General features: G+C 37.9%; 1 protein-coding gene across 6 annotated transcripts in view; it reads left to right on the top strand.

The window, feature by feature from the left end:
- Positions 1–24,955, top strand: part of Nsmce2 (NSE2 (MMS21) homolog, SMC5-SMC6 complex SUMO ligase) — a 234,385-nt gene that overhangs the window by 53,957 nt on the left and 155,473 nt on the right. For all 6 annotated transcript variants that reach the window (XM_047553526.1, XM_047553509.1, XM_047553501.1 and 3 more), the window contains exon 3: positions 7,650–7,756. In XM_047553526.1, coding sequence (XP_047409482.1) covers positions 7,650–7,756 — 107 coding nt within the window. The remainder of the gene's footprint in view (positions 1–7,649; positions 7,757–24,955) is intronic.

The following is a 24,955-nucleotide window of genomic DNA, read 5'->3' as shown; positions in this document are numbered from 1 at the left end:
AAAATAGCCCCATTGGAATGAAACCTGACTCCAGAGCTGCCTTTTCAGTTATTATGTTATACCACTTCCCTCTCAGTGTTATTATGATAAGAGAATTGTGTGGGCGGGTAAAGATGTTTATAAAGGTGAAGATTTCTTGAGAATTTCTCCCATGGTCGCTGTGTCTGTAAAGAAACCAGCTGCTTACTAGCCTGTGGCATACACTGTTACACTCTCTACCATCACTGCCAGTGGGAGGCAATTATAAAATGTAGATTTAGTTTAATTTTACCACAGTAATATCTGTGTGGAGAAATAATTATAACTTTAAAGCTCAGTGTAGTGAGAAGTAACCGAGTTTCTATTAAATATTGCTCAAGCAGTGAGTAAGTCATTAAATTCAACTCCTGATGAGTGTATAATGATTGTTTAATATCAGGTTGCCAGGAAACACATATGCGTGTACACACACACTCACACACAGAGGTAGGTGTGTGCATAGGTGTATATTGCTCGAGATAATTGGAGCTGAATTTTCAGAGCGGAAGTATTTTAGGTTTTTTTTTTTTTTTAATTTTTTTGGGTGGGGAGGGATTGGAGTTGTGATTCATACTGCCATTTATTTGAATTTATCCAAAAGGAATAAATATCTTGTTCATAAAATATAGAAGAATAAGGTTCTAATTTGAAGAGATTAGGAAATATTTATTCTCTATGTCAGAAAATAAGATTTCCTACTATATGACCCTATTATTCTAAGAAATTTCAAATATAATCAGGCAGCGCCTGCCTTCTTTCCTTCCTTCCTCCTTGCAAAATGGTTATATGTACTTTATGACATTTAATGTTTATCAGATTCTTCTGAGTATATGAGTCATGTTGAATTGGAGTCAGCAACCCTTAAGAACACTAAATGTCTGCTTTGTCTTGGCCTGGTAGTTCACTCATAAAATTCATGGCGTTGAATTTAATCAACTATATCTAATTGGTGGTGGCCATGTTCAGACATGCCCACCCATGGTTTTTAGAATGAAAAACACCAATTCTGCAATTTGTATTTGTTTAGGACAGAGTATCAGGAAGTAGCCTGGTCATTGGCAAAGCTGTACAATTGAATCAGAGACATAAAGATGGGTGAAGGAATAAGTAGGTGAAGTTTGTCATGAAGGCATGTCTTCCTAGTGTGTGTGTGCACATACATGTCCTAGTTGTGCGGAAGTTTTATGGATCATAAGACATGAAGTATTTGGTTCTGTCCATAATTAGGCAATTATGGACATTTCTGAAAAGAACCATGAACTGATATCATAGGAGACAGCAGAGAAAAGAAAGCCATCTGGGAATGTGGAGGTGGCATGGAGAGAGAGAGATGTATGTGACTACTGTGCTGAGGGAAGAGGGAGAAAGAGTCCTTGTTTTCATGTCAGGTTCACTGAAGGCAGTTTGCTTAAAGACCTGGAGGACCATTTGAGATCTTAGTGGCTCTCAGTACCGTATATTGAAGACCTATCTTATCTCTGCTTCCAAAACTCTAGGGCTGGCCCTCAGGAAAGGGGCCTTCTCTCCCAGTGTGCACCATGAGCTGCTGGCAATGGGACAGCAGAGGTTGTGGAAGAGCCCTATTTAGATAGTTGGGCAAGAAACAGTACCACTTACAGTCCCTTACCAGTCTGTATGCTGGTATGGAAGAGAAGTTTATTTGGCCTGTTGATCCAACATTGGCCCACCTGTAGTTGAGGATGCCAGGATAGATAATCTTTTCCCCCACCTGCTATTGCTTTTTAGCCTGTGGCCTGGAAAAGCATATAGAACCAAAAAGGTGTGACTAGACCCTCGACAGTGTTGGAACTGGCGCTAGATAAACTGTCATGTGTTCATGCTGTGCTACATGAGAATAACTGTATTGGTACAGGCCTGCTACTTACTTACTTACTTCCTACATGTTTTAGTCACAAAGGGCCTGCAGTTTGGCTTACCTGAGTCTATCTTGGTAAAAATAGCTGGTTTGTCTCCTCTCTTTCCTGTCTCAGATCTCTTCCCCTCCCCTTCCACATTCAAGACGACCAGCATTGATTGGTACTATTTTTCCTTCATACTTCCATATTTGTTCCTGCTTCAGCCAGCCTTTCCTCACTGATCTCATAAATTTTAAGCTGAATTTGATTACAGCACCTAATCACCCATTTTTTGCTTAATGTTGTACTGATTATGTACCTTTAATGCCTGTTCAACACTTCAGAAGAATAATAATAGTGACAATACTGCTGTTAGTGCATTTTGACATTGAGTAACATATGACGTGTCTAATGAATAGTGTGGCTGCTTAGATTGCATAATTATAGGTTTGTTTGACTTTAGGAAAATCATATGCAGTCCACCTTCATCTACAGAAACTTCTCAAATCATGTAAATGTCAGAGCACTTCAGTCTAAAAAGAAACCCTCCATCAGTGATTATCATTGTTTATCTTTCTAGAATTTGCCACTTAATAGGAAAAAACAAACCAGAAACCAACTTTAAAGGATGGATTTAATCCTGTGGCTCTTCCTGGTGTTTCTAAGTTCTTCAGGGAATATTGTCATTAGCCTACAGTGGTTTGGGCCAGTGTTTGCGATAATGCTCATTAGGTCTGTTGGCTACTGACAGGTTTGTAGAATAGCCCCTGCACAGACACATTTACAGAAAGAGCTAGAACTTTAAAATGTAGATCAGGGATTATTGTTGTCCTCTGGACTTGATTTGTTGGGATTGGGAGTGGTGGTCATAGTTTAGCTTGTCATTGTACTAATTTTTCAGAGCAGTTTCTTAGTGTCGCAGGTGGTAGGTCTCCCAGAGTCCCCAAGACCCCTCCATGAGACTTCTGTACGTATGTATTGGCTTGTAAATGAATGTTCAGATATGGCACATAGGTTCATTTGATGAACAAAAGCAAAGACTGACTCTAATAAAGAAATACTCATAGAATGGCATATTGAAGAAATTTGATTTCCTAACCTTACCAGACTGCCCTTGTCTTGGGGAGGAGAGTCAAAGATGTGGATAATAAAAAATGATTTTTGACTCCAAACTTTACTTAGAAATATCTCTGCCACTTGATTCCTTCCAGAATTCTTCCCTTCTCCTCCACCATTTCTATAAGGCCACCCTTTATTACTGCTTGGCAATCGGTCGGTAGCTTCTGTTACTCTCTGTGGTTGCTAGTGCTCTTGGCCTACTGCATCTTTGACCTTTGAGCAGCTGGTCTTGGCTGTTTTTCTCCTAGCATTCAGTGGGTGACTTGGTTGCTTTTGTGGTGCTTCAGGTGAGCTCTACAGATATGAAAGGGCAGTCTTTTCACCCATAAATACTTACTGTTCTTCTAAAAGGAGAAAAAGTATTTTCTTTTGGTTTTCAGTTTCCTCTACTTAGGGAATTTGCAAAGAGCTTTCCAGGACCAGGTGATTGCTCTTGAGTGGCATTATTCGCTGTCCTGCCTAGAAGGGTTGTTTTGTTTTAAGGCATGCCATGGAGTTGAACTGAAGCTCAGAGCCTCAGGGCCATTGACTTTCTCCTGAGTATTGGCTCCCTGGATATTCCTGGAGGAGTTGGAGGTGCTTGCCCTTATTGTGCAACATCTTTTTGCACAAGTGAGCAAATGTACAAACTTCATGTAGAAAACTTGAATTGGCTCTGCTGCCTGCTACCTTTGTGGCCTTGAGCAAGTCGCTTTGGTTTTCCCATCTATAAAGTACCTGTAAAACTACCTTTCTCTTAATGTTGCTTCAAGATGTAACGTGAATATGGTGTTCTCAGCATAGTGCTGGCACATAATAAAGTGTTCGTTATTTGCTGGCTATAGTTATTTACATATGTATGTGTGTATATTAAATCTTATCATTGTGGTCACTTCCCATGCTTTGTCATCTGCACCAAACTTCTCTAATGCCAGGCATGCATAGTTGAGGTACAGTAATGCTTTACTCTTCAGAATCATCATTCTGAGCATTGTGACATCTTTTGTGTGTTTCTGTTTCTCCCGTTCCCCAGTGGTGGTACCACCTTTTTTTTCTCATGAAAAAGTCACAATGAAAATATGACTTATATTGCAAGTTCTCTTTACATTTTAATTCAGTTGAATCTAAGGCAGGACAATTTATTGTTTGGTAACAGTTTAATTTTCAAATTTATGAAATAATGGCCTCAGAAGAATATTAAAGCAAGATTAATTCTATAATTCTTTGTTGGATCCCAAGAACACTAAGACATTGTTCTTACCCTCAAATGGATTAAAATCTGGACAAATGAGACAAATACAAGAAAGTCAAGATTGTTCATGGTACCCAAATGAAGTGTAGGTTTTAAGGTAAATTAAGCAAAGGTTAATTTCTTGCTTGGTATAATTTCAAAGCACGTGGGCCTTGGGCTCAGTCCTGGAAAGATGTGTAGGATTGAATTTGGTGCAGATTCTCAGGAAGGTCCTTTGGAAGAACTGGGAGCATGTTGATAGTAGGAATGCCTACTTCAGATCAAGCAGCAGGAAGCCTCTGAGACTGTTCAGTCCCTATACTCCAGGGTTGCATTCCCCAGCCACTTTTTAGTAAAGGGCCAACTCTGCCTGTGTTTATTTATGTGTTTATCTGCCCCCCCCCACCCCCGCCCCAAGTCTCCAAGGGTTTGTGGGACACTGCCTTTTTTATGCAACACTACACTTTCTTTCCCCATCTCAGTTCTTCTGTAGAGCAACACACAGGTTCCCTATGCCTTCCCTAGCCTATTGTTTCTGAAACATGCACACAAACCAGCTTTTGAAAAAGAGGTTAGTATTGCAGGAGGGAGTTAAGGGTTAATAGGAAGAACAAAAAGAATCACAAAAGTGGTCTTAACTTGGCTATGCCAGATTACTACTTGAATTGGACACTCATGTGACTTGTTATTTTTGAGACACAGTTGTGGGAGTCTTTTGAGACTTGAACTGAAGCTAACTGACTGGGCACCATTTCCGGCTGTGCTGTGATTCTCAGTTCTTTTTAGGGTTACCTTCCTGGTGCTTCCTGGTGTTTAGTTTCCCATGTTGCCTAGGTTGGACTGTTCTTTACCTGTGTTCTTCAGCTGGTCCCAGCACTCTTGGAGCCTGGAGTCTTAGCCGAGCTTGGCCGTGGGCCACAGTTGGCCTCTAAAGGTTCTCTAGGCTCCATGTCATGAAACCCTGCCACAACCATCACTCCTTTTCTCCTTTGCAGGAAGATCTCTTTGGCCTTGTATTTTAAATTGCTTCTTGTTTCAGGACCTGATAGCATCTGTGAGACCTTGTTAATGAAAGTCATCAACCCCTTTGTTTTATTTCGTAAATCCTTTTATAGCATTTTGAAAGTCTCAGGCACATTCTGAGTGCTTTAGAAAATTAATTCATTTAATCCACAGAGAGATTACCAACAATATGATTTTAGCCCCCAAATTTGATTTCTTTTACTTTAGACTTTTGCCCCCAATAGATCCTTTTGTTGATTTTGTTTAATTTGGAAGTCTCTCTGATATTAGATTTTTGAAAAAAGTACTTTTAAATTCTTTACTCAGATTACTAGCTTTACTCATTCTCTGGTCCCAGTTTCAAAATTTAATACCTAATACCCACAAAATGCACCAGTTCCACTAAGGGGAAAAAAAACAGCTTTCTTTTAATTAGATATGACTTTGTGAAACAGGAGCTTTTTTAAAAAAAAAATTATTTTAAATGGAAAAAAAATAAACTTTAGTTCAACCAAAAACTTCTAATTCATTTACTGAAATGCAACTAAATGTAGTAAATGCCTATAAGTATAAGTTGCATATCATTATATTAGGATATAAATGGTCATCTGAAAATATGATTTTTAACACTCAGTTTCTATATATGAGCAGTGTATACCTGATGATACTGACAATATCTGAGCAGCATGTTACCTTTGTTGACATTCAGACATTTTCAAAATGTTGATCCACTGGCTCCAGTGGTCTAATGATGTGATTCGAGACTTTTCTCAAACTTTATTTTGTTAAAAATGTATTAATTTGGTGATAGAAATACAAATTTTTCTTACGTCAACACCCCATGCCCCAGAGAAAAACTCATTGAGCTATACATACAGTCTCTGAAGTCTGGATATTAAAAATCTAAGGTATTCTTACCAGAAGTACATAAATCTGGGAGATGTTGTATGACTGTGCTTATATTTGACTGTTATAAAATTAAAGCACAATTCAAAAGTCTCAGAATATAAATTTTAAAAGTCAAATGTGAATAAATTTTACATTTCTCCATGACTGTGGGATGATCTGTGATATTGTTCCTCAGAGCAGACAAGAAACACTAACATTTATGTGAGCTAAGGTATCTGAAGGGAGAGTGTGAATATATACATTCCCAAAGATCATTTAAGTGATTCAACTTTATTTTCATTCAGATTTTTTAATGTTCACATTCCTGTGATCCTGTGTTTTCTATCATTTCCTGATCTGTTAAGTTATATATTTATTTGAGAGCAGGGAGAGGAACAGCTTAAAAGCACTTTTGAGAACATTGCCTTGCTTTTCCAACTTCCAGTCACTTTCCATAGCCTCCTGTTCTTGAGGATGTTTTTATTTTTTAAATTTGGAAATGTAGTTGCTTTGTACTATGATTGGTTATTGCAATAACTGGAACATTTGTGGGTCCGTTTCTATTGATTCTTACTTTTGGTGGCTTGTTTTCTTATCTGTTTTGCAGTCTGTAAGGCTTTTTGTTTTATTTTTGTTTTAACTTTTTCCCTTGTGATCTCCTCAGTATCCTTAAAAATTATTCCTGGGGATTATTTGACCCCTACGATGAGAGTGTCTTCTCCAGAGTTATGTTTGCTTCTGCCACAAACCAGTAAGTACTATTAGTCTGAGACCACTCTGCACCAAGATCAGAGCATAGGGTCCTAGGGCCACTCAGGTTAGGGGATCCCAGTATACAATGCAGGAGGGCTAGCTTGTGGACAGTTTCTCAGAAACAGGTTCTTTCCCCCTTCCCTTTCTCCTTCTTCTGCTTAATGGGCAAGGTGAACCTCCCTACAGTCCCAGTGAGCAGGACAGGGTTGCTTCTGGTTCACCTTTATCCTGAGGAGCAGAGATCGCAGCTTACTGGGACTTAGGTATCCTGTTGCCCTACTTCTCTTTTTTAGTTTTCCCTACCTTTTTCCCTGGTTATTTCTTACTACTGTGGGACTCTTTTTTGTTTTTAAGAAAATTTTTTTCCTTTCTTTCTGATATTTGCATTTGTTTTCAATAGAATTGATCCAAATAATCCAGTCCATTGTTATGAGCAGTGGAAATCTTCCTTATGTGATCTTTAACAGTCCTGTGAGATTTATGTGGTAGATATATGACTGGGCTGCTTTAAGGGATGAGGGAACTGCGGCTGAGAGAGGTGTCTTGATTTATGATCATAAAATAAGTGACTTGGAGGGGACCTCCTGAGAACAAATCTATTTTTCATTCCATTCCCCAAACTGCCTTTGAGCTTTTTTTCTTCTGTGTATTATTAGAATTTTGAATGAAGCAGGCCAATATTGAGGAGGTTTTTAAAAAATATGTAATACTTTTACAAAATTGATAAAGATTATATTGTAACTTTTTCCAGATAGATATAGTATTTTAAGTGGAAAATAATTGCAATCTCTTTTCTCTTTCAGCTGAAGTGAGTAGTGAATATAGTATGGACAAGGCCATGGTTGAATTTGCTATAATGGATCGGGACCTAAACCATTATGTTAAGGCTGTTCAATCTACAATAAATCATGTAAGTGTATGCTTCTCACTTTGTTATTTTGGGTTATAGCTCCTCTGACCTAGAAATAGAAACACAAAATAAGAATTCTTTTCTAACCTTTAATATTTCCTTATCTTATTGTATCATCTATTAATTTCCTCTTAATCAGGAGGTCTCATAAAATAGGAATCTTAAATATTTTCTCAGCTAGGCTGTGGATGTTAATTAGCATATTAAATCCACCTTACATTCTCTTGCATTTTTTATATCACAATTTTTCGTGTAAGCCCTCTTTGTTTTTTTTTTTAAATATTTTTAGTTGTAGATGGACATGATACCTTTCTGTATTTTTTTTAATGTGGTGTTGAGAATCAAACCCAGTGCCTCACATGTGCTAGGCACACGCTCTACCACTGAGCCACAACCCTAGCCCAGTGTAAGCCCTCTTTGAATGTGAGATTTTTGACTTTTAACAAAATGTTAAAAACTCTATACAGCTTGTTTTTGTTGCTATCTTTGCTTAGACATATAATTTAGACCAGGTTTAGTTACTCATTAGCTGTAACTAATATACCATCTATTGCAAAATTCTTATAATCAGATAATATGGAAAAGTTTTAGAGCAAGTATAAAAATGAAGGAGGTTGGCGTTTCTTTTTTTCCAGAAGCCAAACTTATCTTTGTTGACTCCAGCTGTCACAGGAACTGCACATAAGGCAGTTAAGGTGGGAACATAGCAACATCCTTTTTAGTACTACTGTGTTGAGTAAGAAATGAGCAATATGATTGCAGTAATGTTTCTGAGAAGCCCTTTGTCCTCTGAGCAGTGGAAACTCCCTGTTGAACTGATTTCATATACCTGTGTAATACAGTGTCTTGTACTTCTGGTTTCTTTATTTGCCTTTTCTTACTTATAACTGTGGGAAAATTTCAAAAACCAAATATTTAACAAGATCGGCTAGTGTTCAGTGCAAGATTAATGTTCAGTGTTGTTTACTACATATGCCCATGGAAATGAGCATTATATAGTTATATGACATTTTTTTCCCAAATGACTGGTGTTTATTCAGTGTAATATTTGAATAACTTTTATAATATCTGTTTATATCTAAGCAATAAACTCATTCAGCTTGTAGAATTCTAATGTTTCAGGCCACTGTGACTTTTGGTCCTAGTCCTATGAATATTTCTCTCATAGAAAAATATGAAATGACATTCTGTTGACATCATATTTGAAATGAATAACAAAGCACTCAGCCTAGAGGTTTTTATTATAACTGAGTCCTAGAATCAGTCAGTTCCCACTCTTAAGATGTCTGATTGCACAGGTCAGGAGCAGGGTTAGGGCACTAGTATGTTTTAGAAACTTCATATTGTTTCCAAGGTTGAAAACTACTAACTTAAAAAAACATGACTGACTTTGTAGAATAAATTGTTTGCTGCCAAAGATTAGAGTCAGGCCTGTTATATGGATCAATCTTGCTTTGACCCTTACATTCTATGGAGGTTATTTGATAACTGTCTTTAACTTTCATACTGTGTCAATGTAACAGCAAGTGTATATTATTGATTTAAAAAAATGAGACTCGGGAGTCAGAGAACTTAATGTCAACATTTTTTTTTCTACTAACCTTACAATTCACTGATAGTGAAGGTAATTTTGCAATAAGAATTGAACTCTTCCCCCATCAAGCAACTGAGTACACTCAGAAAAGTTAAACTCAAAGAAATCCCCCACCCTCACCCATCTTCAGCATTTCTTTCATTTTGAGATCTCATGCTATTACTCTCACCTTCCTCATCAGGGAAGATTGTACTTTGAGTTTTATCCTACTTTTAGCCCTAATTTCATCCTAACCTATTAAGGAAATGGATTTAAAGATTCTGATGCTTGTTGGAAGGTCCCTTGTCTTCTTTCATAGGAGAAAACATGTTTCATTTCCTTTCCTGTTGTCAAATGCTGTGAGAGCTCAATACAAGACCCAGAGTAGTAAATCATTATTTTATAAGGTCTCTAAAACCTGAAACCACTAGGACTCAATGGGAATATAACCATTATTTTGAGGGATATGTTTGATATGACTCTCCATATTTGAAGTTATGACCATTACCATCTCATCACTTGTTTTGGTGGGGTATAAAGAATAAATAGCAGCTTGAGATGGACCAGGGTGGTATCTTTCTTTAGAAAGAGCAGTGGTCTAGTAATCAGAAACCCTTCAAGCCCTAGTTCTTCTACTTTCTAAGTTAGGAGACTTGCTCAAGAAACTTTAATCTCTTGGAACCTCATGTTCTTCATCTATAAAATCTTTGACCTGCCTTTTTCACAAGATTATTATGTGAATCAGATTAGATAATGTCTATTGAACTACTTTGGCAGTGATAAAATTTGATGGAGCTGTTAGATATTGTGTTATTGCAAACCCAGATTTCCAAACAGAATTTCTTAGAAAGGTGGAACAAATTCTTTCTAAAAACAGGTGCTTTGTTTTGCTTACTTTATTTCAAAGTGCTTTTCTTAGCTTTGGCTTCTGAAATCACAAGGATCAGGGATAAGCTCTTCAAGTCACAGTATGAGGTATTTGTGGTCTATAGAATGAAGAATGGTTTTAAGTCATGCAATGAAGAAAGAAGCCAGATAATGGGAGTCCACATGAGTTCCATTTAATGTTCTGCTCTGTCAGACTTTTGGGAACTGCAGTGCTTCCATTATGGTAGCATTTGACCAAATTCTGATCCTCCTTTTTTAATCATCAGTGTTTGATATATACTTTACACAAGCATCTCTTTCCTACTTTCCCCCATGAATTTTGAAGGTTGTGTGTCTCTGAACGGTTTTTGGAAGCCAACCTTGGAACCTTAGAAGTATGGATTAACTTACCAGCAAGTCCCTGAGAAGTTCCTATGGCAGTTAGCAGAGGATCTCAGGTTGCCTTCCTTTGTCCTTTGAGAAAATAGAGCTATGATATACTACACTGCCTGTGGGTTTGATTTGGAATTGATACTTATTTCAGTACTCTAAAACTTGAAAAACAAACAGACAAATTTTAGGACTGGGTTCCAGCTGGCCTGTTTGTAAAGGGAATACTATACAGTGAGCACTAAAACAAAAATTTCCAAATAGCCTCTAACATTTATAAAAACTTTCAGGATGAATGGGTTGTATGGCTTTCAAACCTCGTTAAAAACTTCTCATACAATCTCAAACAGTTCTATATGAACTGTTTGGTACTTTTCAGTCATAAGACCACACAGGTGATGAAAGTGTTCTGAGAGCTAGAAATGCTACATAGATATATAGAACATCTCTTCTTTCTCTTCTCTTCTTCCTTCTGCTTGTTGCTTTTATAGTACTGGTGATTGAACCCAGGGACATTTTTCCACTGAGCTACATTCCTAGCCCTTTTTATTTTTTATTTTGAGACAAGGTCTTGCTAAAATGCTGAGGTTAACTTTGAAATGGCAATCCTCCTGCCTTACTGCCCCAGTAGCTGGGATTACAGGTGTGTCCCACTGCTCCTCAACATTTACTACTTCTGTCACTTACTGTAGGGAAAAACTTTTCTTAGCTTTGTGTTGAGAGTGGTGATTTTCTTGACATTAGACTCTGACAGCGTGATGTTCATTGCCTAGCTTTCCAAGCTTTTACAAACATATTTGAGTACATTGAAGGGACATTGTTGGCTGCCTTTTTGTTCCCAGATGTTTATTGAATAAATATTTACTAGATACTTATGTGCCAAGCACTACTAGGTGCAGGAAATAAGTCAGCTAGCAAGACCCATATAACCTTCACGTTCAGGATGTCTAAATCCTAGAACAGGAGCCAAACATTTAACAAAGAGCAATACAAATGTTATATAATTACTGTTGTTGTATGTTCTACAAGGGGAAAAAAAGGCATTCAGGGACAGTTAATAACTCAAGGGCATGATATCTCTTAGGGTTGTTGGGAGGTGCCTTCCTGAGGAAGTGATATTTAGGATGAAGGTGAAATGAGCCTCAACAAGGGTGTAACTTCTTAATGTGATTTTTGCAGGAAATGGGAGCACCTTATTTCTGGTTGTCTTGTGTCTGAGTTTCAGAGTGCCTTGACAAGTCCAAAGACTGAATTTGAGAAAATTAGGGCAGGGAAGGCCTACTTTTATATATGGAAAGTTAAAGTATTATAGAATAGTTGAGTAACCTACCTAATGTTAGTCAACAATTCATTCATTAACAGATTTTTAAGTGCTTACTATGTGCCAGGTGCTATGCCTGGTGGTACAAATAGAGTCACTGGTAAGTTTCAGAATAATTTCATTACTGATATTCTGCTTCTCACACAGCGATTACTCTTCCTGAGATGGCTTTTTAGTAAGTATTGAGTAAATCCAACGGTAGTCCTGTGTGTTTCTGATTTTTTGTCTGTGAATGTTTGCAACTAAACCTGTAGGTTGTCATGTGGTCTTCAGATTCCTAGAGGTAGGCATGGAGGATGGGTGCCAGTTTAGAAATCCTCAGATCTGTCTTCAGGTGTATGTTTTTTTTAGATAAGAAATGATTAAAAAAATAAATCCAATCACCATCACAGAGGTAGTCCTTGCAGTTTTTTATAATCTTAATTCTGGTAGTGAGAAAGGATTGGAACCATGAAGTTAAATTAAATGAAAAATGGCCTGATGGGTTCCAATTAGTGCCACAAGTTATTACCAATCAACAATAAGATATATATCCTCTTGTATTTTTGATGGCTGTAGTTCAAGAGTTAATTTAAAAAAATAAAGCTTGAGATTTACATTATACCATAGCACATTTTTTTTCATGATTCTTAATTTAAAATCTTTTAAAAACTTTGAATCAAACAAACTTTAAACTTAAATGACTTTACCTGTGCATTGTTCTTTTAGCATGTGCTGCTCCAGCCTATTATTGGAAAGCCTAGGGAATGTGTGTTTTTTTCACCTTCCTCAAAACCCTCTTTTCTGCTACTTGCATCTTACAGATTATGTAAGATTTTGAAGCATTTAAATCAGATTGCAGACACATAGTTGTTTTTGTTTTTTAAACCAGTATCTTACAAAGTTTTCCCAGAAGCCTGGTGAGAGAGAATATCTCCCTTCTTGACCAGTGAAGTGCTCGATGGGTCCATTTGTGTGTCTCTCTCTGTTGGACGTGTAATCTCTTCACCGTGTGCCCTCTGGTTGCTACTGTGGTTTTTATTTAATAGGCTCACCTGAGCATAGTATCTGCCCTTTTAAAACTAATGTGTTGAGAATTAGAAGAGTAGAAATATACTTCATAGAAAGTATTGAACCTGGCACAGTCTTACATATAATAAAAGTACAAGGCGGGTCAAAGGTATTGTTTACTTCAGCTTTGTTGTGCAACTAGTTTTTACTGTTTTGGACATATCACTTCCCTGTAGCCTCTCATCCTTCATCCTTCATCCTTCATCAGTTACTAAGTTGTGCATTTACCTTCTTTAAACTCATCTTAATGGCCATTATTTTAACACACAGTCTTATAGGTATCTTGTAAGATGGGAGTTTCTATTTTAATTAAACCAAACTTGGGTAGAATTTGTCATTTAGAAAGCTGATAATATGTTTCCTAGTATCTGAAGGAAGTTTGAGGCCAGAGAATGTAATTTCCTAGATATGATCACCTGCTTACTGAATATTCAGATGCACCTTGGTCTATCTGTTAAACATTGTGGATCATGAGGTTTATAAAAATTGAGACTTTGGGGTTATAAAAATTGAAGATAGGAGATTCCTGAGCACAGAAAAAGCTACTATTGTCAGTGAACTAACAAAGAGGTGAGATGACAGGGAAGAGAAATTGGTGAAAAGCTCGGGGGTCAGATGGCCAAGTCCTGGGCCCTCTTATCTGCTGTCTGCCCTGACACATTTGGCACTCCAGAACAGAGTGCATTCTTTTAATGCCTTTCACATCAAAAATTTTCAAATGAGTCATATCATACATGAGCTTTATTATCTGTATGAACATTGCCCAGGTCTGGAAATAAAAATAATAATAAAAAAAGCCAACTTTAGGTATTCACTCTTCAGCCACTTGGCCCTGGAATGTGTCTGTTCTGTGATTACTGGTGATGAATTTCTATTTCAGTGCTTTAGACCTCCTGGACAGTTATCCTGAAAGTTGTGTTCAGTAGCATTTTGTCTAGGCCTGGATATAGCATTTCATTAATTGAGTTGCCTCTGTATTAAAGAGCCTAGATATAAAAGCTCTGAGAATTTTGTCTTATAGTGAGACTGATTTTCACTTAGTTTATAGAAATCTGTTTTATAGGTGTTAAGCATTGAATTTTAATCAGAATTATAAAACGTTTACATTCTAGTAGTCCTTAAAGTGCCTATAGTGTAGCATTTTCAAAAAGTTTGCTCCATGATACTAGTTAATCAGAATGTGAATAAGTATAATAGGAGAATAAGATTTTATGGTCAAATAAATTTGGGGAATGCTTGATAAAAAGAATTTCCTTAAAGATTCTAATGCTTTTAATAGGCTTTTATACAATAGGGTTCTCCAAAGGAAGAGGATATTCGAAATTTCCTAAACTTGGTTAACTAGAATACTTTCTGGGTTAAGGGAACTGATCTGCAGAGCCCACTTTTGTTCAGTGTTGCTGTATGAAAGTTTCAGCTCCCTATTTTTACAAAGAAAGAAAGTAAAAAACATGCAATGACTACTTGACTGTCAGAGGCTCTGTTTGAGGCAAACAAGAGCCCTCTGTGGAGAGATGATGGGGAGAGGAGAGAAGAAATGTTTTAGAGGAAGGGAAGGGGGTTGCAGAGGAGGCTGGAGGGTGGGGAAAGCAGCCAGCTTTTACAGAAAACTTTAGAGGAAGGGAGAAGGGGCTTACTGAATGGCAGAAGGGCAGGAAAAGCAGACAGACCTTTGAAAACCAGGCTCACCACCACACTCCAGGTAGGCCCAGTAGCCTGGCTAACTACTGGAATAACTGGCATGCATGTTCTTTAGTACAGCAAACTCCTGGTTTTGCTAACATTGGGCATAGTGTACATATAGTATTGAACCCTAATTTACAGAACTTCTTTAATTTCCTTCCAATATCAACTTTTCACCATAATTGGTAAGTATTGAAAAGCTTACAATTTGGACCTTTCCCCATATCTGGCAGTGATATTGAATGGACAACTGCAGAAGAGAGGTAGATGAACAAATTGAACTGGGGAGTGGATCACCAGATACTCAGGTTCACTCTAAGATTAGCGCATGTTCAGTGTGGAGTTGAAAGCAGTTGGTTATCAATTTCATAATTAAGTTGTTCGGTTAGTGCCAATAGTAGCCTTCCTCCAGTAGATTACAAAAGCCTCTTGACACACTTGCACAAAACAGCCCACTGTTTTAACTGTGAAATAGATGGGAACAACAAAAACACACCTGGGAAATTCAGAATAAGGACAAAGAGTTGTTGCTCAGTTCCTGTCTCATATGCACTTTAACTCTGAACCTGAGTTTTTTCTGAATGTAGGGTTGACAGTGTAGGTCACAGAACTCTGGGGGAAATGAAAAGTGATAGCATGAAAGTACCTGAAACAGTCTGCTACACTAATTTGTAAGGTTGCTTGGGAAGTTCTGTAAAGAAGAACGTGTCAGGGGGCTGGGGATATAGCTCAGTTGGTAGAGTGCTTGCCTCACGAACACAAGGCCCTGGGTTCAAATCCCCAGCACCACAAAAAAAAAAAAAAGAACGTGACGTGTCAAATAGTATCCCAGAGGGATTCTCTGGGCTCACATTTGGAGAGTGGAGTGGGCTGTAGGAATCCACTGGGAGAGGCCAGAACTGTGTTCCTTCCCAGTTAAGGAAGGGTCACTTTCCTTGGAAGGCATTTCTCTGGTAATTGCAGGTGGGGAGGTGGGATGGAGTGGAATTTGGTGCTCTAGTCAGTGTTGCCCCCAGAAAGGACTGGCAGAATCAGGGGCCTGCCACTGGTGCAGAGGCCAGTGAGTGGTGTTTTGTCTAAAACGTTGAAAAAGAGATTGAGCCCTTTAACATACACTGGTTTATGGTGATGGGGGGAGCATTCTAGAGATCAGAGCCAGACAACTAAAAACTTATATTTTCTGATTCAGAATTAATTCATTGTTTTCTTACATATTTTGTTTAAGTGAAAACTTTGTGGAAATGCAATTTTTAAATTTCTCTCATAATTACATTTTGAACTATCCTGCTTACATCTTTAAGCAATTTTTATTTACTTTATTAGTAACACAGATTTGAAAAAAAATCATGAGAGAAAAACGTGTTGAATTTATCCTTCTGAGGTATCATATGCAAGTTGTCAGTCAAGAGTAGGAAGAGTATAAGTGGAGAGCATATGATTAGGTTTTATTTTTTTCGAACCCCCTTGTACATTTGCAGTGGTCCTGGTAAGGAAAAGCCCTTTCCTTCTAAAGTGGATCTAGTGCCCCGAGAGCTGTCGTTGGGAAAACAGTGAGGCCTTCTCTGTGTCATTTAGAGCATGAAACTTCTGGCTGCATTTTCATTCTTTTGTTCTATCTCATCCTGATGCTTTAACCGCTGGAGCTTTTAAAATTTCCTTTCTTTTGGGGCTAGAATAGTTTTTAATTTACTTATCTTTTATCCTTTATTTCATCTTAAAATAATCATATAATTATCTTCTAATAGAAAGTGATATTTGGAAAGGCTAAGTCATCATTCCTAACATTGAAAGCAATAACCAGAATTATCTGAATATGATTGCCCCACACAGAAGATTTCCAGGCATTCTGGCCTGCTTGCCTATGGCTGACATCCACTGGGCCGCACACCTTCCACACCTGCCTCCCAGTGGCCTCGTCGTGTGGTTCTTGGAATGCTGTTGGTACCGAGAAGCAAGCCCTCAACCCACAGATCATCCTCTGTCACCCTGAGGTTTATTTTAGCGTCTGACTTGAAACAGAAGCCTAAGTGCCCCATAAAACACTAAATGGGAACTCGTTAGTGGACGAAGTCCTGGATGCGCTCAGAGAATGTTCCTCTTGCAAAATCAGAAATTTAATCTGACACGTAAGGTGTAGTTAAACTGTGTTTTAAAAGACTAGTCAAAAATATCATCTGCTCAGTTTTTTCTTAGAACAAATTCTTAAGATACTGCTTAAGGCACCTATAAATAATGTAGATGAAATTAGAATATGTTATACCACATGTTATAACACTAATGGAATTACTCAACCAGAATATGGAATGAAAGTGCTTTGCCTTTATAACATATGGTGTCTTATATGATCCTTTTACAGTAGTAAGTTGTTTGGTGTTAATGTTCAATTTAACTTTTGCGTTTTCTTCTGTACCTGTCTGCTGCATAGCTGTGTGACCCTCAGCAAATTTCTTAGACTCTTTATGCTCATTTACAAAATCAACTTAGTAATATCTGCCCTTACCCATCTTATAGTAATATCTTGATTACAAATGAGATAACAAATGTGAAAGTACTGCAGAGGTAAAAGTGCTGTATAAAGGCAAGGCCTTACCGTTCCATCCTGTTAACTTTTAACTTCTTCCTCTTACCACAGAAATGTCCACCACATTGCTGATTTATGTTAGTGAACTCTTTGTTCTAAGCCACCTGTACTTGGAACAAATGGCTCACATTTATTTTCCTAACTCACAGTTTTAAACTGGAAAGAAAAAATGTGCAAGGTTCACATTCACTTTTGGTCCGTATTTTAGTCATCTTTTTGGTAAAACCTTATTCCTGGACTCCCCCTTCCTCTATGAGTTTCACGTGAATCTCAGGGAACAGTTCAACAAGTGACTAATGTAGATTGAGCTTGCTTAGTCATGGAGTTACTTCATTGTGAAACACTTCAAGTTGAACATCTATGTATAGCAAGGAGGAAACCGTGATTCAATTAAAACAGTTTATAATTTCTGATCTGATGGTTTTAGCCACTAGCTCATCAGACACCAATAAAGAATGAAATTAATGAATACTCACAAAGCCAGATATAGTCTAAAAATAGAGTCTAAATAAATCACAACCACCAGCACTTTCTTCTTGCCCTTTTCTAGGCAGTTGGTATTTGATTGATAAGAGTGCTGGGCTAGAAAATAATATCTGACTTTATATTAATCCTGATTCAACCAGACTGTGACCTTGGACAAGTCACCTAACTTCTCTACTTCAGCTTCCCCATTTCTAAAATGAAGTAATAATAGTATTTGTCCTGTATAACTCCTTGAGCAATTATAGCTGGAATCTGTTTTGACTTAAAAAAAGTGAAAGGTGGTTGTGTGGTTATTGCATACTGATTGTTCGTTCGTCTGACATCTTGTATGTGAATGGCCACAAAACTAGAGTGAGACTTTCTGATTCTTTTAAAGAGGGTAGGAAAGGAGTCCCTGTTAGCTCTTGGAATTGGAAAGAGAAAAGATACATTCCCAGTGTTTGGATTTCTGGATTGAATCATGGAATACAGTTTCTCATGGACATGAACATTCAGTGGCTAAGTTTCTGGACTGGCCCATTAAAAAAAAAAAAAAAGATTTAACTGTAAGTAGTTACTTTGATTGAATTTCTGTAACAAAACCCATTTGTAGTTTGGGTGTCAGTTTGGTGTTCATTTAAAGTATTTTGGAGTACTTAGCCAAGGTCAAGGTAAGAAAGTGAATTCACTTCTCTTCTACTTTCCCTGCTTATTTAATATTTGCCCAGGGTTTGCTTAAGCCAGATTTGTAAATATCAGTTCATACTTCAATACTTTCACCTTGTGACCAGTAGTCTAAAAACAATCTTCTTTGCACAGCAAAGGGCTAAGAAACCCTTTCTGGTTCCCTCTTTAATGAGCACAGTAACCTTACAAAGGAAAGATAGTTATTATTGACTCTGAGCATCATATCTTATATATTTCCCAAAAGTAAAGGTTTGAGAAATTCTGTCTAAATAAAAAGTGACTCCCCACACGGATTTGGCAGGTGTGGGATTGTTAGTATTAAAGAACTGGAGGAAAAGAATACTATTATATTTAACTTTTATATTAAAAAGAAGAAAAACTTCAGAGGAACCCATATCATTGACCCTTCTAAAACTTTGTGTTAGACTCTAAAGATGAGTGGTATGAATGTGAAGGAATTTTAGGGATTTAAAGAAAATTTAAAAATGAAATAAAGTTTTTTTTAAGTTTTAAAGAGATACTTTATATTTATTAAGATATTCAACCCTCTCCACAATAAAAGTAAGCATAGCAACATTTCTCTAGTGCTTGCTACATGGCAGGCAGTCTAAGTTATATTTACTTAACACAGGTTGAATTTTTCTTTCTGGTGCTAGGGTTGAAGTCAGGCATTCTGCCACTGAACCACACTCCCAACCCATAAATAATTATTTTCTTCTTGCCAGTCTAGTCTACTGACTTGTTCATGATCAAGTTTTAGAAACAATAAAAGAAGTCTTTCCCTAAAAGAAGACAGTGATGAGGTCCATATGTGAGATTTATTTAGAACATGAGGAAAGCGTTTTGCTGACAGTGGAAAGAATACTGCTGTTGGGACCAGAAGACCTAGCCTCATGCCTGCTTTTAGCTGTGGCATTTGTGACACGTCCTCATAAACCTTCAGTTTCCTTATCTGCAAAAAGAGGATAATAATACTTGATAGGACAGTTGCAAGAATTGAATGAAGTAATGTAGATAAAATGCTTCATGTTTTCAAAAGAAGTGAGGCTTCACTGAATAGGTGTTTAGGAAATATGAATTGCTTCTTTTGCTCTTCATGCATAAGGATGTTGTAAAATAAATTGAGAAATAGGACTTAAAAGCTGGTTCAAAAATTTTTTAATATCATCCTAATGTAAGATGGCGTTTTTATTGACTGTTGCCTCCTCAAGCACTTCTGAAGTAGAATGTACAGGGAAATCATGGAAAATGGGTTATAGCCAGTAGATCCTAGTTTACTGGGTAGCCACCAAATTGGAAAATTATTTTATAGTGCATTATGATATACAGGTTGCATATCCCTTGTCTGGAATAATTGATACCAAAATTGTTGTAGATTTTGAAGTATTTTGGATTTTGTAATATTTGCATAATCACAGCAAGATATATCAGGGATGGGACCCAAGTCTAGACACAGCATTCATTTATGTTTCACATTTACCTTATGCACATACCCTGAAGGTAACCTTATAAAATATTTTTAGCATGCCTGCCTTTTGATTGTGACCTGTTATGTGTCAGGTATAGAATTTTCTACTTGTGGCAAATGTCATCTCTCAAAGCATTTTGGATTTTGATGCACTTTGAATTTCAGATTTTCAGAATAAGGACATAAAACTGTAGTAGTATCTGTTTCTAAACCTGGCCAGGTCACCCTATAGTCTCAGCTCACACCTGTAAGGTATTCGGTTCAGAGATGTTATTTAATTTCTCTAAGTAGTGAGAATCAAAATACAGACATTATTCTAAAAGTACTCTATAGGTAATGAAGCACCTACACTTTGTTTTTTGTTAAATTTTCCCATAAAACCAAAGCTTTTTGATTAGGTTGGTGAACAGAATTCATTTTCAAATTCTAGGAGGAGAATTAGAAGTCAAAAGGCAGACACATCTGCTAGTGGGAAAGTAATTTCAAGTAACAGGAAGCCATATTCTTTATGGAGAAGGCAACATCAGAGAATTTGATAGGCTGCTATACTGAAATAACTAGAGCAGGTAATGGGTAAGCAACATTGATAAACTGCTGGAGTTCTGATAATTCCATAGTCTTTATTGTGTTGGTAAGATGTGATAGCTGAGAAGAAAGATCCAGTCTCTTTTCTGTGCTGTAGAGATGTGGTATAGTATAAAGACAGGGATTTGAAATCAGACTTAATTATTTATGAAAAACCCCATGGCACTTTAGAAGTTAATTTATGGATTGAAAGAAAAACATTACATCCCCAAAGTAGACATTTTGCCTATCTTTTCAATTACTATCGTCATTCCAAATAGGTTTTCTGATGGATACTTAGCAAGAACAGAAAAAAGAAACAATTAGAATTTCCCCTTTAAGTCCTAGAAATGGTGAGTTAGTTCTTTTGATTATTGAGATCTTCTGATTCATGGAAATGACTGGAGGATCCAGAGAAGACAAGGAGCATGGAAGAGAACAGCCTTCTTTTCAGCCACTGTGTGACTGGAATATTCTCCAACACTCTCAGGTGTAGAATGCCGGGCTTCCTGGGCCTGAGTGCGCAGAAAGTGCTTCCATGAAACTCAGCACTGCTCTGTTCTCCTCCCAGATCTGCTTCTTCTCAGAGACAGCGTCATCAGCTCCCACTCCCTGCCCCCAACCCCCACACAGAGTTGTACACAAAGTCTGGGGCAAGATGTTATTCTCACCACACCTTAAGTGTTTTGTTGCTTAGATTTCAGTGCAAAATGGCTCTTTGCTACCATGAAAACTTCAGTATCATCAGTCACTACTGAATTATGTAATGAAGAGAGCCTTACCTAAGCGCGCATAAGAAAGTTAAGCTCCTCTATAGTTAGGACTTTGATTGCTGGAACTCTTGAACTTGATGTAACATAGAATAAGCAGGTAGGGAAGGGTATATGACACAAGCTTTGTGTATTGAAAAAATCATGGAAAAGAATGGCAAGGTCCATCCTGAAATGATGGGACTGTGGAAAAAGTTATGCCGAAGGGATGGGGATGGTTTAGACTGACAAAAAAAAAAATCAGTTGAATTACTTTATTTCCCTTTTAACAAATTATTTTCTACTTTATTTTGGAAAATACAGTATTTCCTATGTTAGAAATCAAGCATTGGATAGTTTTCAGGTCCACATACTTCAGTGTCCGAGGAGGGAGAACAAGAAAAGGTAGATGGAACTTTAACCCTCGATGGGGAATTGTGTTGAAATGAAGCTGAAAGTCAGGTTGATTGTTCAAAGGTCTCCTTGATCATGTAGTTAGAATATTTCATTTGATAAACTTTACCTGACTTATCATTTTAAAACTTGTTGCAAGAATTTTTGAAGTCACTAATTGGTAAGTTTAACTTCTTTGCAACATGTTTTATTTATTTATGGCTTTCTCCTGGGTTGAAGCTGCCTTTCCTAAAGAATGCCATGGCATCTGTATTGGAAGCTCATGATGATCACGGTGAGTGGCAGCACACACACAGTTCTCTGTGGAAAGACTGAGGTAGCTTAAATAAGGCCCCATGACAGGTTCTTCAGGATCCCGGCATTTTAAGCTGCACTTAGAAGGAAGGAGAAAGGAGACCTTGGAAGGAGAGTGAAGAGAAGGGAGAAGACTATGGTTCTTTTCTCATAGTTGCTCTTTTCAGAGTGCCTGTTTGACTTAACCCATTTGGGATGCCATAACAAAATACCATAAGCTACAGGTATTTATTTCCCAAATTTTGGAGGCTGGAAGTTTAAGATGAAGATGCCAGCAGGTTCTGTGTTCAGGGAGGACCCACTCTTCTGACTACATCCTCACAAGACAGAAGGGCAGACAAGTTCCTGAAGGCTCTTCTATAAGGGCACAAAATCCCATATGTGCACTCTTCCCTCATGTCCTACACACCTCCCAATGTCCCCACCTCTTGAACTATCACCTTGGTGGGTAGGATTTCAACATACTTGAGGGGACACAAACATTTGTACTTTTTCAGCCTCAATTCCTGTGATCCCATGCTTTCAACCTTGTTCTCCTTGTCATTGCAGCCTGCTTGTCTGACACACATTTGATACGTGGTAATAGCAGGTGGGGTGTTTTGTAGTGCCCCCTGTGTCTAACCCTGTTCCAAATACTCCATACACACTGTGATCTCTTCTCAGCACTGCAAGTACGGAGTATGTAGGTCCACGATGAGGTTAGGCTGACAGCGTAGTGAACTCTCCAGGGTTCCTGGCCTAGTACCAAATCCAGAGGCTATTGCTCAGGGGCTATCTTACTGGACTTCCTGCTATTGATGAATACTCCTTCTTCCTGGATTGCCTTTCAGGACAGCACACATCTGTTTTTCCTTTTGGCTTCTGGTTTCTCCTTCATACCATCTTTGATGGGCCTTTTTTCATCTCTCTACTTGTTACTTGTCTTTTGTCTCTCTTCTCTCTTGCAGTATGTACTCTTCCTGAGAGGTGGCATCTATGCTTACAACTTAAATTGCTGTCTTTATGCCACTGACTCCAAATCCTTTTTTCCATTCCAGATTTCTCATCCAAGAAACACACACGTGAAGTCAGTGATGAATTTGACATTCTCCATTTAAATGTGCTGTAGTCTCCTTAAATTCAGCCTCCCATATTGAAATTAATGTTCTCCTGGGATTCTGTAACTTAGGAAATGGCAATATCTTCCACCCAGTTTTTCATAAGTGTCCCGGTGGTCATTGATACTCTTCCAGGCTCCTCATAACTCATATTCCATCTCCAGATTTTACTGATAGTCAAATTCATTCCTCTACCTCCATCCCCAATTTCACGCCCTCCCAGGGTGAGTTTGCTCTTTTCTGTGTGCTTCCTGCTAGTAGCCCAAGCCATCTTTCTACATTGAAAATTGATTGTTTTGCCTGTCTTTTCCTCAGCTTTGCCTTCTTCAGTTATTGTTTTTTTCTTAGGAGTAATTGCAAACTCCTTTATATGGCTTAAAAATGTAGTCTCATTTTTTACCATTTTTTTTACACTATTCCAGTTCCTGGAATGTTCTCTTCCCTCTGGCGTTTAGCACACGCTATTTGAAGTGCTCTTGCACTTTCGGATAGCCAACTCCTGCTCAGCCTTGGCAGTTGACTTGAGCTCCTCTCTAAAGGTCCCCACCTGACCTCATTGCTCTCCCTGCCACAGGTGGGTTGCTTCTGCCTCCTCACAACACTGTGTGTAAGCATTTTTCGCTTCTGTAGCTGTAAGTCAGTCCTTTCCCCCAAACCCATTCTCAGATATACAGCTGTCTTCTTTTCATTTCTCCTTCATTTTATTCCCACAGGCATTGTACATGTAGCCTTCCAAAACCAAACTTGATTTGTTTTCTCCTCCCAAACCAGCTATTTTTCCAGACTTCCTAATTAATTGAATAGACCCCAAACTTAGTTCCTTAATTGTTTCGCAGCTCACATTCTGTTCATCAATTAACCCTGTTATTTGTGCCTTCATATTATGGTTAGAATCTGACTACTTCTTGCTGTTTCTTCTGCTCTCAGCTAATTCAGGATATTGACACTTCTGACTAGTCTTTTATTTCTGCCTCTCCTCCCCGAAAATCTGTTCTCATCATAACAGGCACAGTAATCTTTTTAAAAAGAAAATCAAATCTTCCCACTCCTATGCTCAAAACCTCTCTTCTCTCTAAGAGTAAAGGCTAAAAAGGCCACCACCATCACCACCATCTGTCCCAGTGTACGTTCTGACCTCATCTATCTCTCTTCCCCATTTTTACTCTGGTTCCAGCTCCATGGGCTCACCCTTCTATTTTCTTCAGGTCTCTGTTCAGAGGTCATCTTTTCAGCCAGTCCTTCTTTGACTGTCCATCATGAAAGCGCTCACCCCTTTTCATCCCACTTAACTATTCTCCGTAGTACTTATTGTGAGGCGAATTATATATTTTATTATTATTCTGCATTTTCTTATTATCATTTACTTACTCAGAATGCAAACTCCACAAGAATAGGGACTTGGTCTCTATTGTAACCCCAGAATCTAGAACAGTGTGTGGCCCATACTAGCTCTCAGGAAATAGTTGAAGTCTAGGGTGGAAGTTAAGTCATGTCCTTGGTGACTCAACAGACCTACCCATGCAGCTGCTGCTAGGGATACTGCTGCTTATTCTTATAAGACCATATTATAATTGTTTTTTATTTGTCTATCTTCTCCACTAGATTTTGAGCTGACTATACCTCAGGTTTGCTCTTATGATAATAATAATGTGACCATAAGAACCAGTGGTAGCAACAGCAGCAGTTATTTGCATGCTTAGTGAGTGCCAGAAAGTATTCTCAGTCAACATTTCCAGTAGAACTTCCTGAAGTGGGAGATGTCCTGGTAGCCACATCGTCCAGAATGGTCAGCACTAGCTACCTGAGGCTATCAAACATTGAAACTGTGGCCATACAACTGAGGAACTTCATTTTTCATTTTGTGTAATTGATTTAAATTTACATGATCACATGTATCTAACAGCTACTGTATTGGAATTCAGAACTATTTATTTCAGAATTATTTATGCACATTAATTCATTTAATATGATATCCTTTTAGTTAAGTATAGTTATA

The sequence above is a fragment of the Sciurus carolinensis genome, chromosome 1 (genome assembly GCF_902686445.1).
Source record: "Sciurus carolinensis chromosome 1, mSciCar1.2, whole genome shotgun sequence".
Classification (NCBI taxonomy): domain Eukaryota; kingdom Metazoa; phylum Chordata; class Mammalia; order Rodentia; family Sciuridae; genus Sciurus; species Sciurus carolinensis.
Note: the sequence above shows the minus strand (reverse complement) of the source record. Positions and strands in the feature narration are given on the sequence as shown.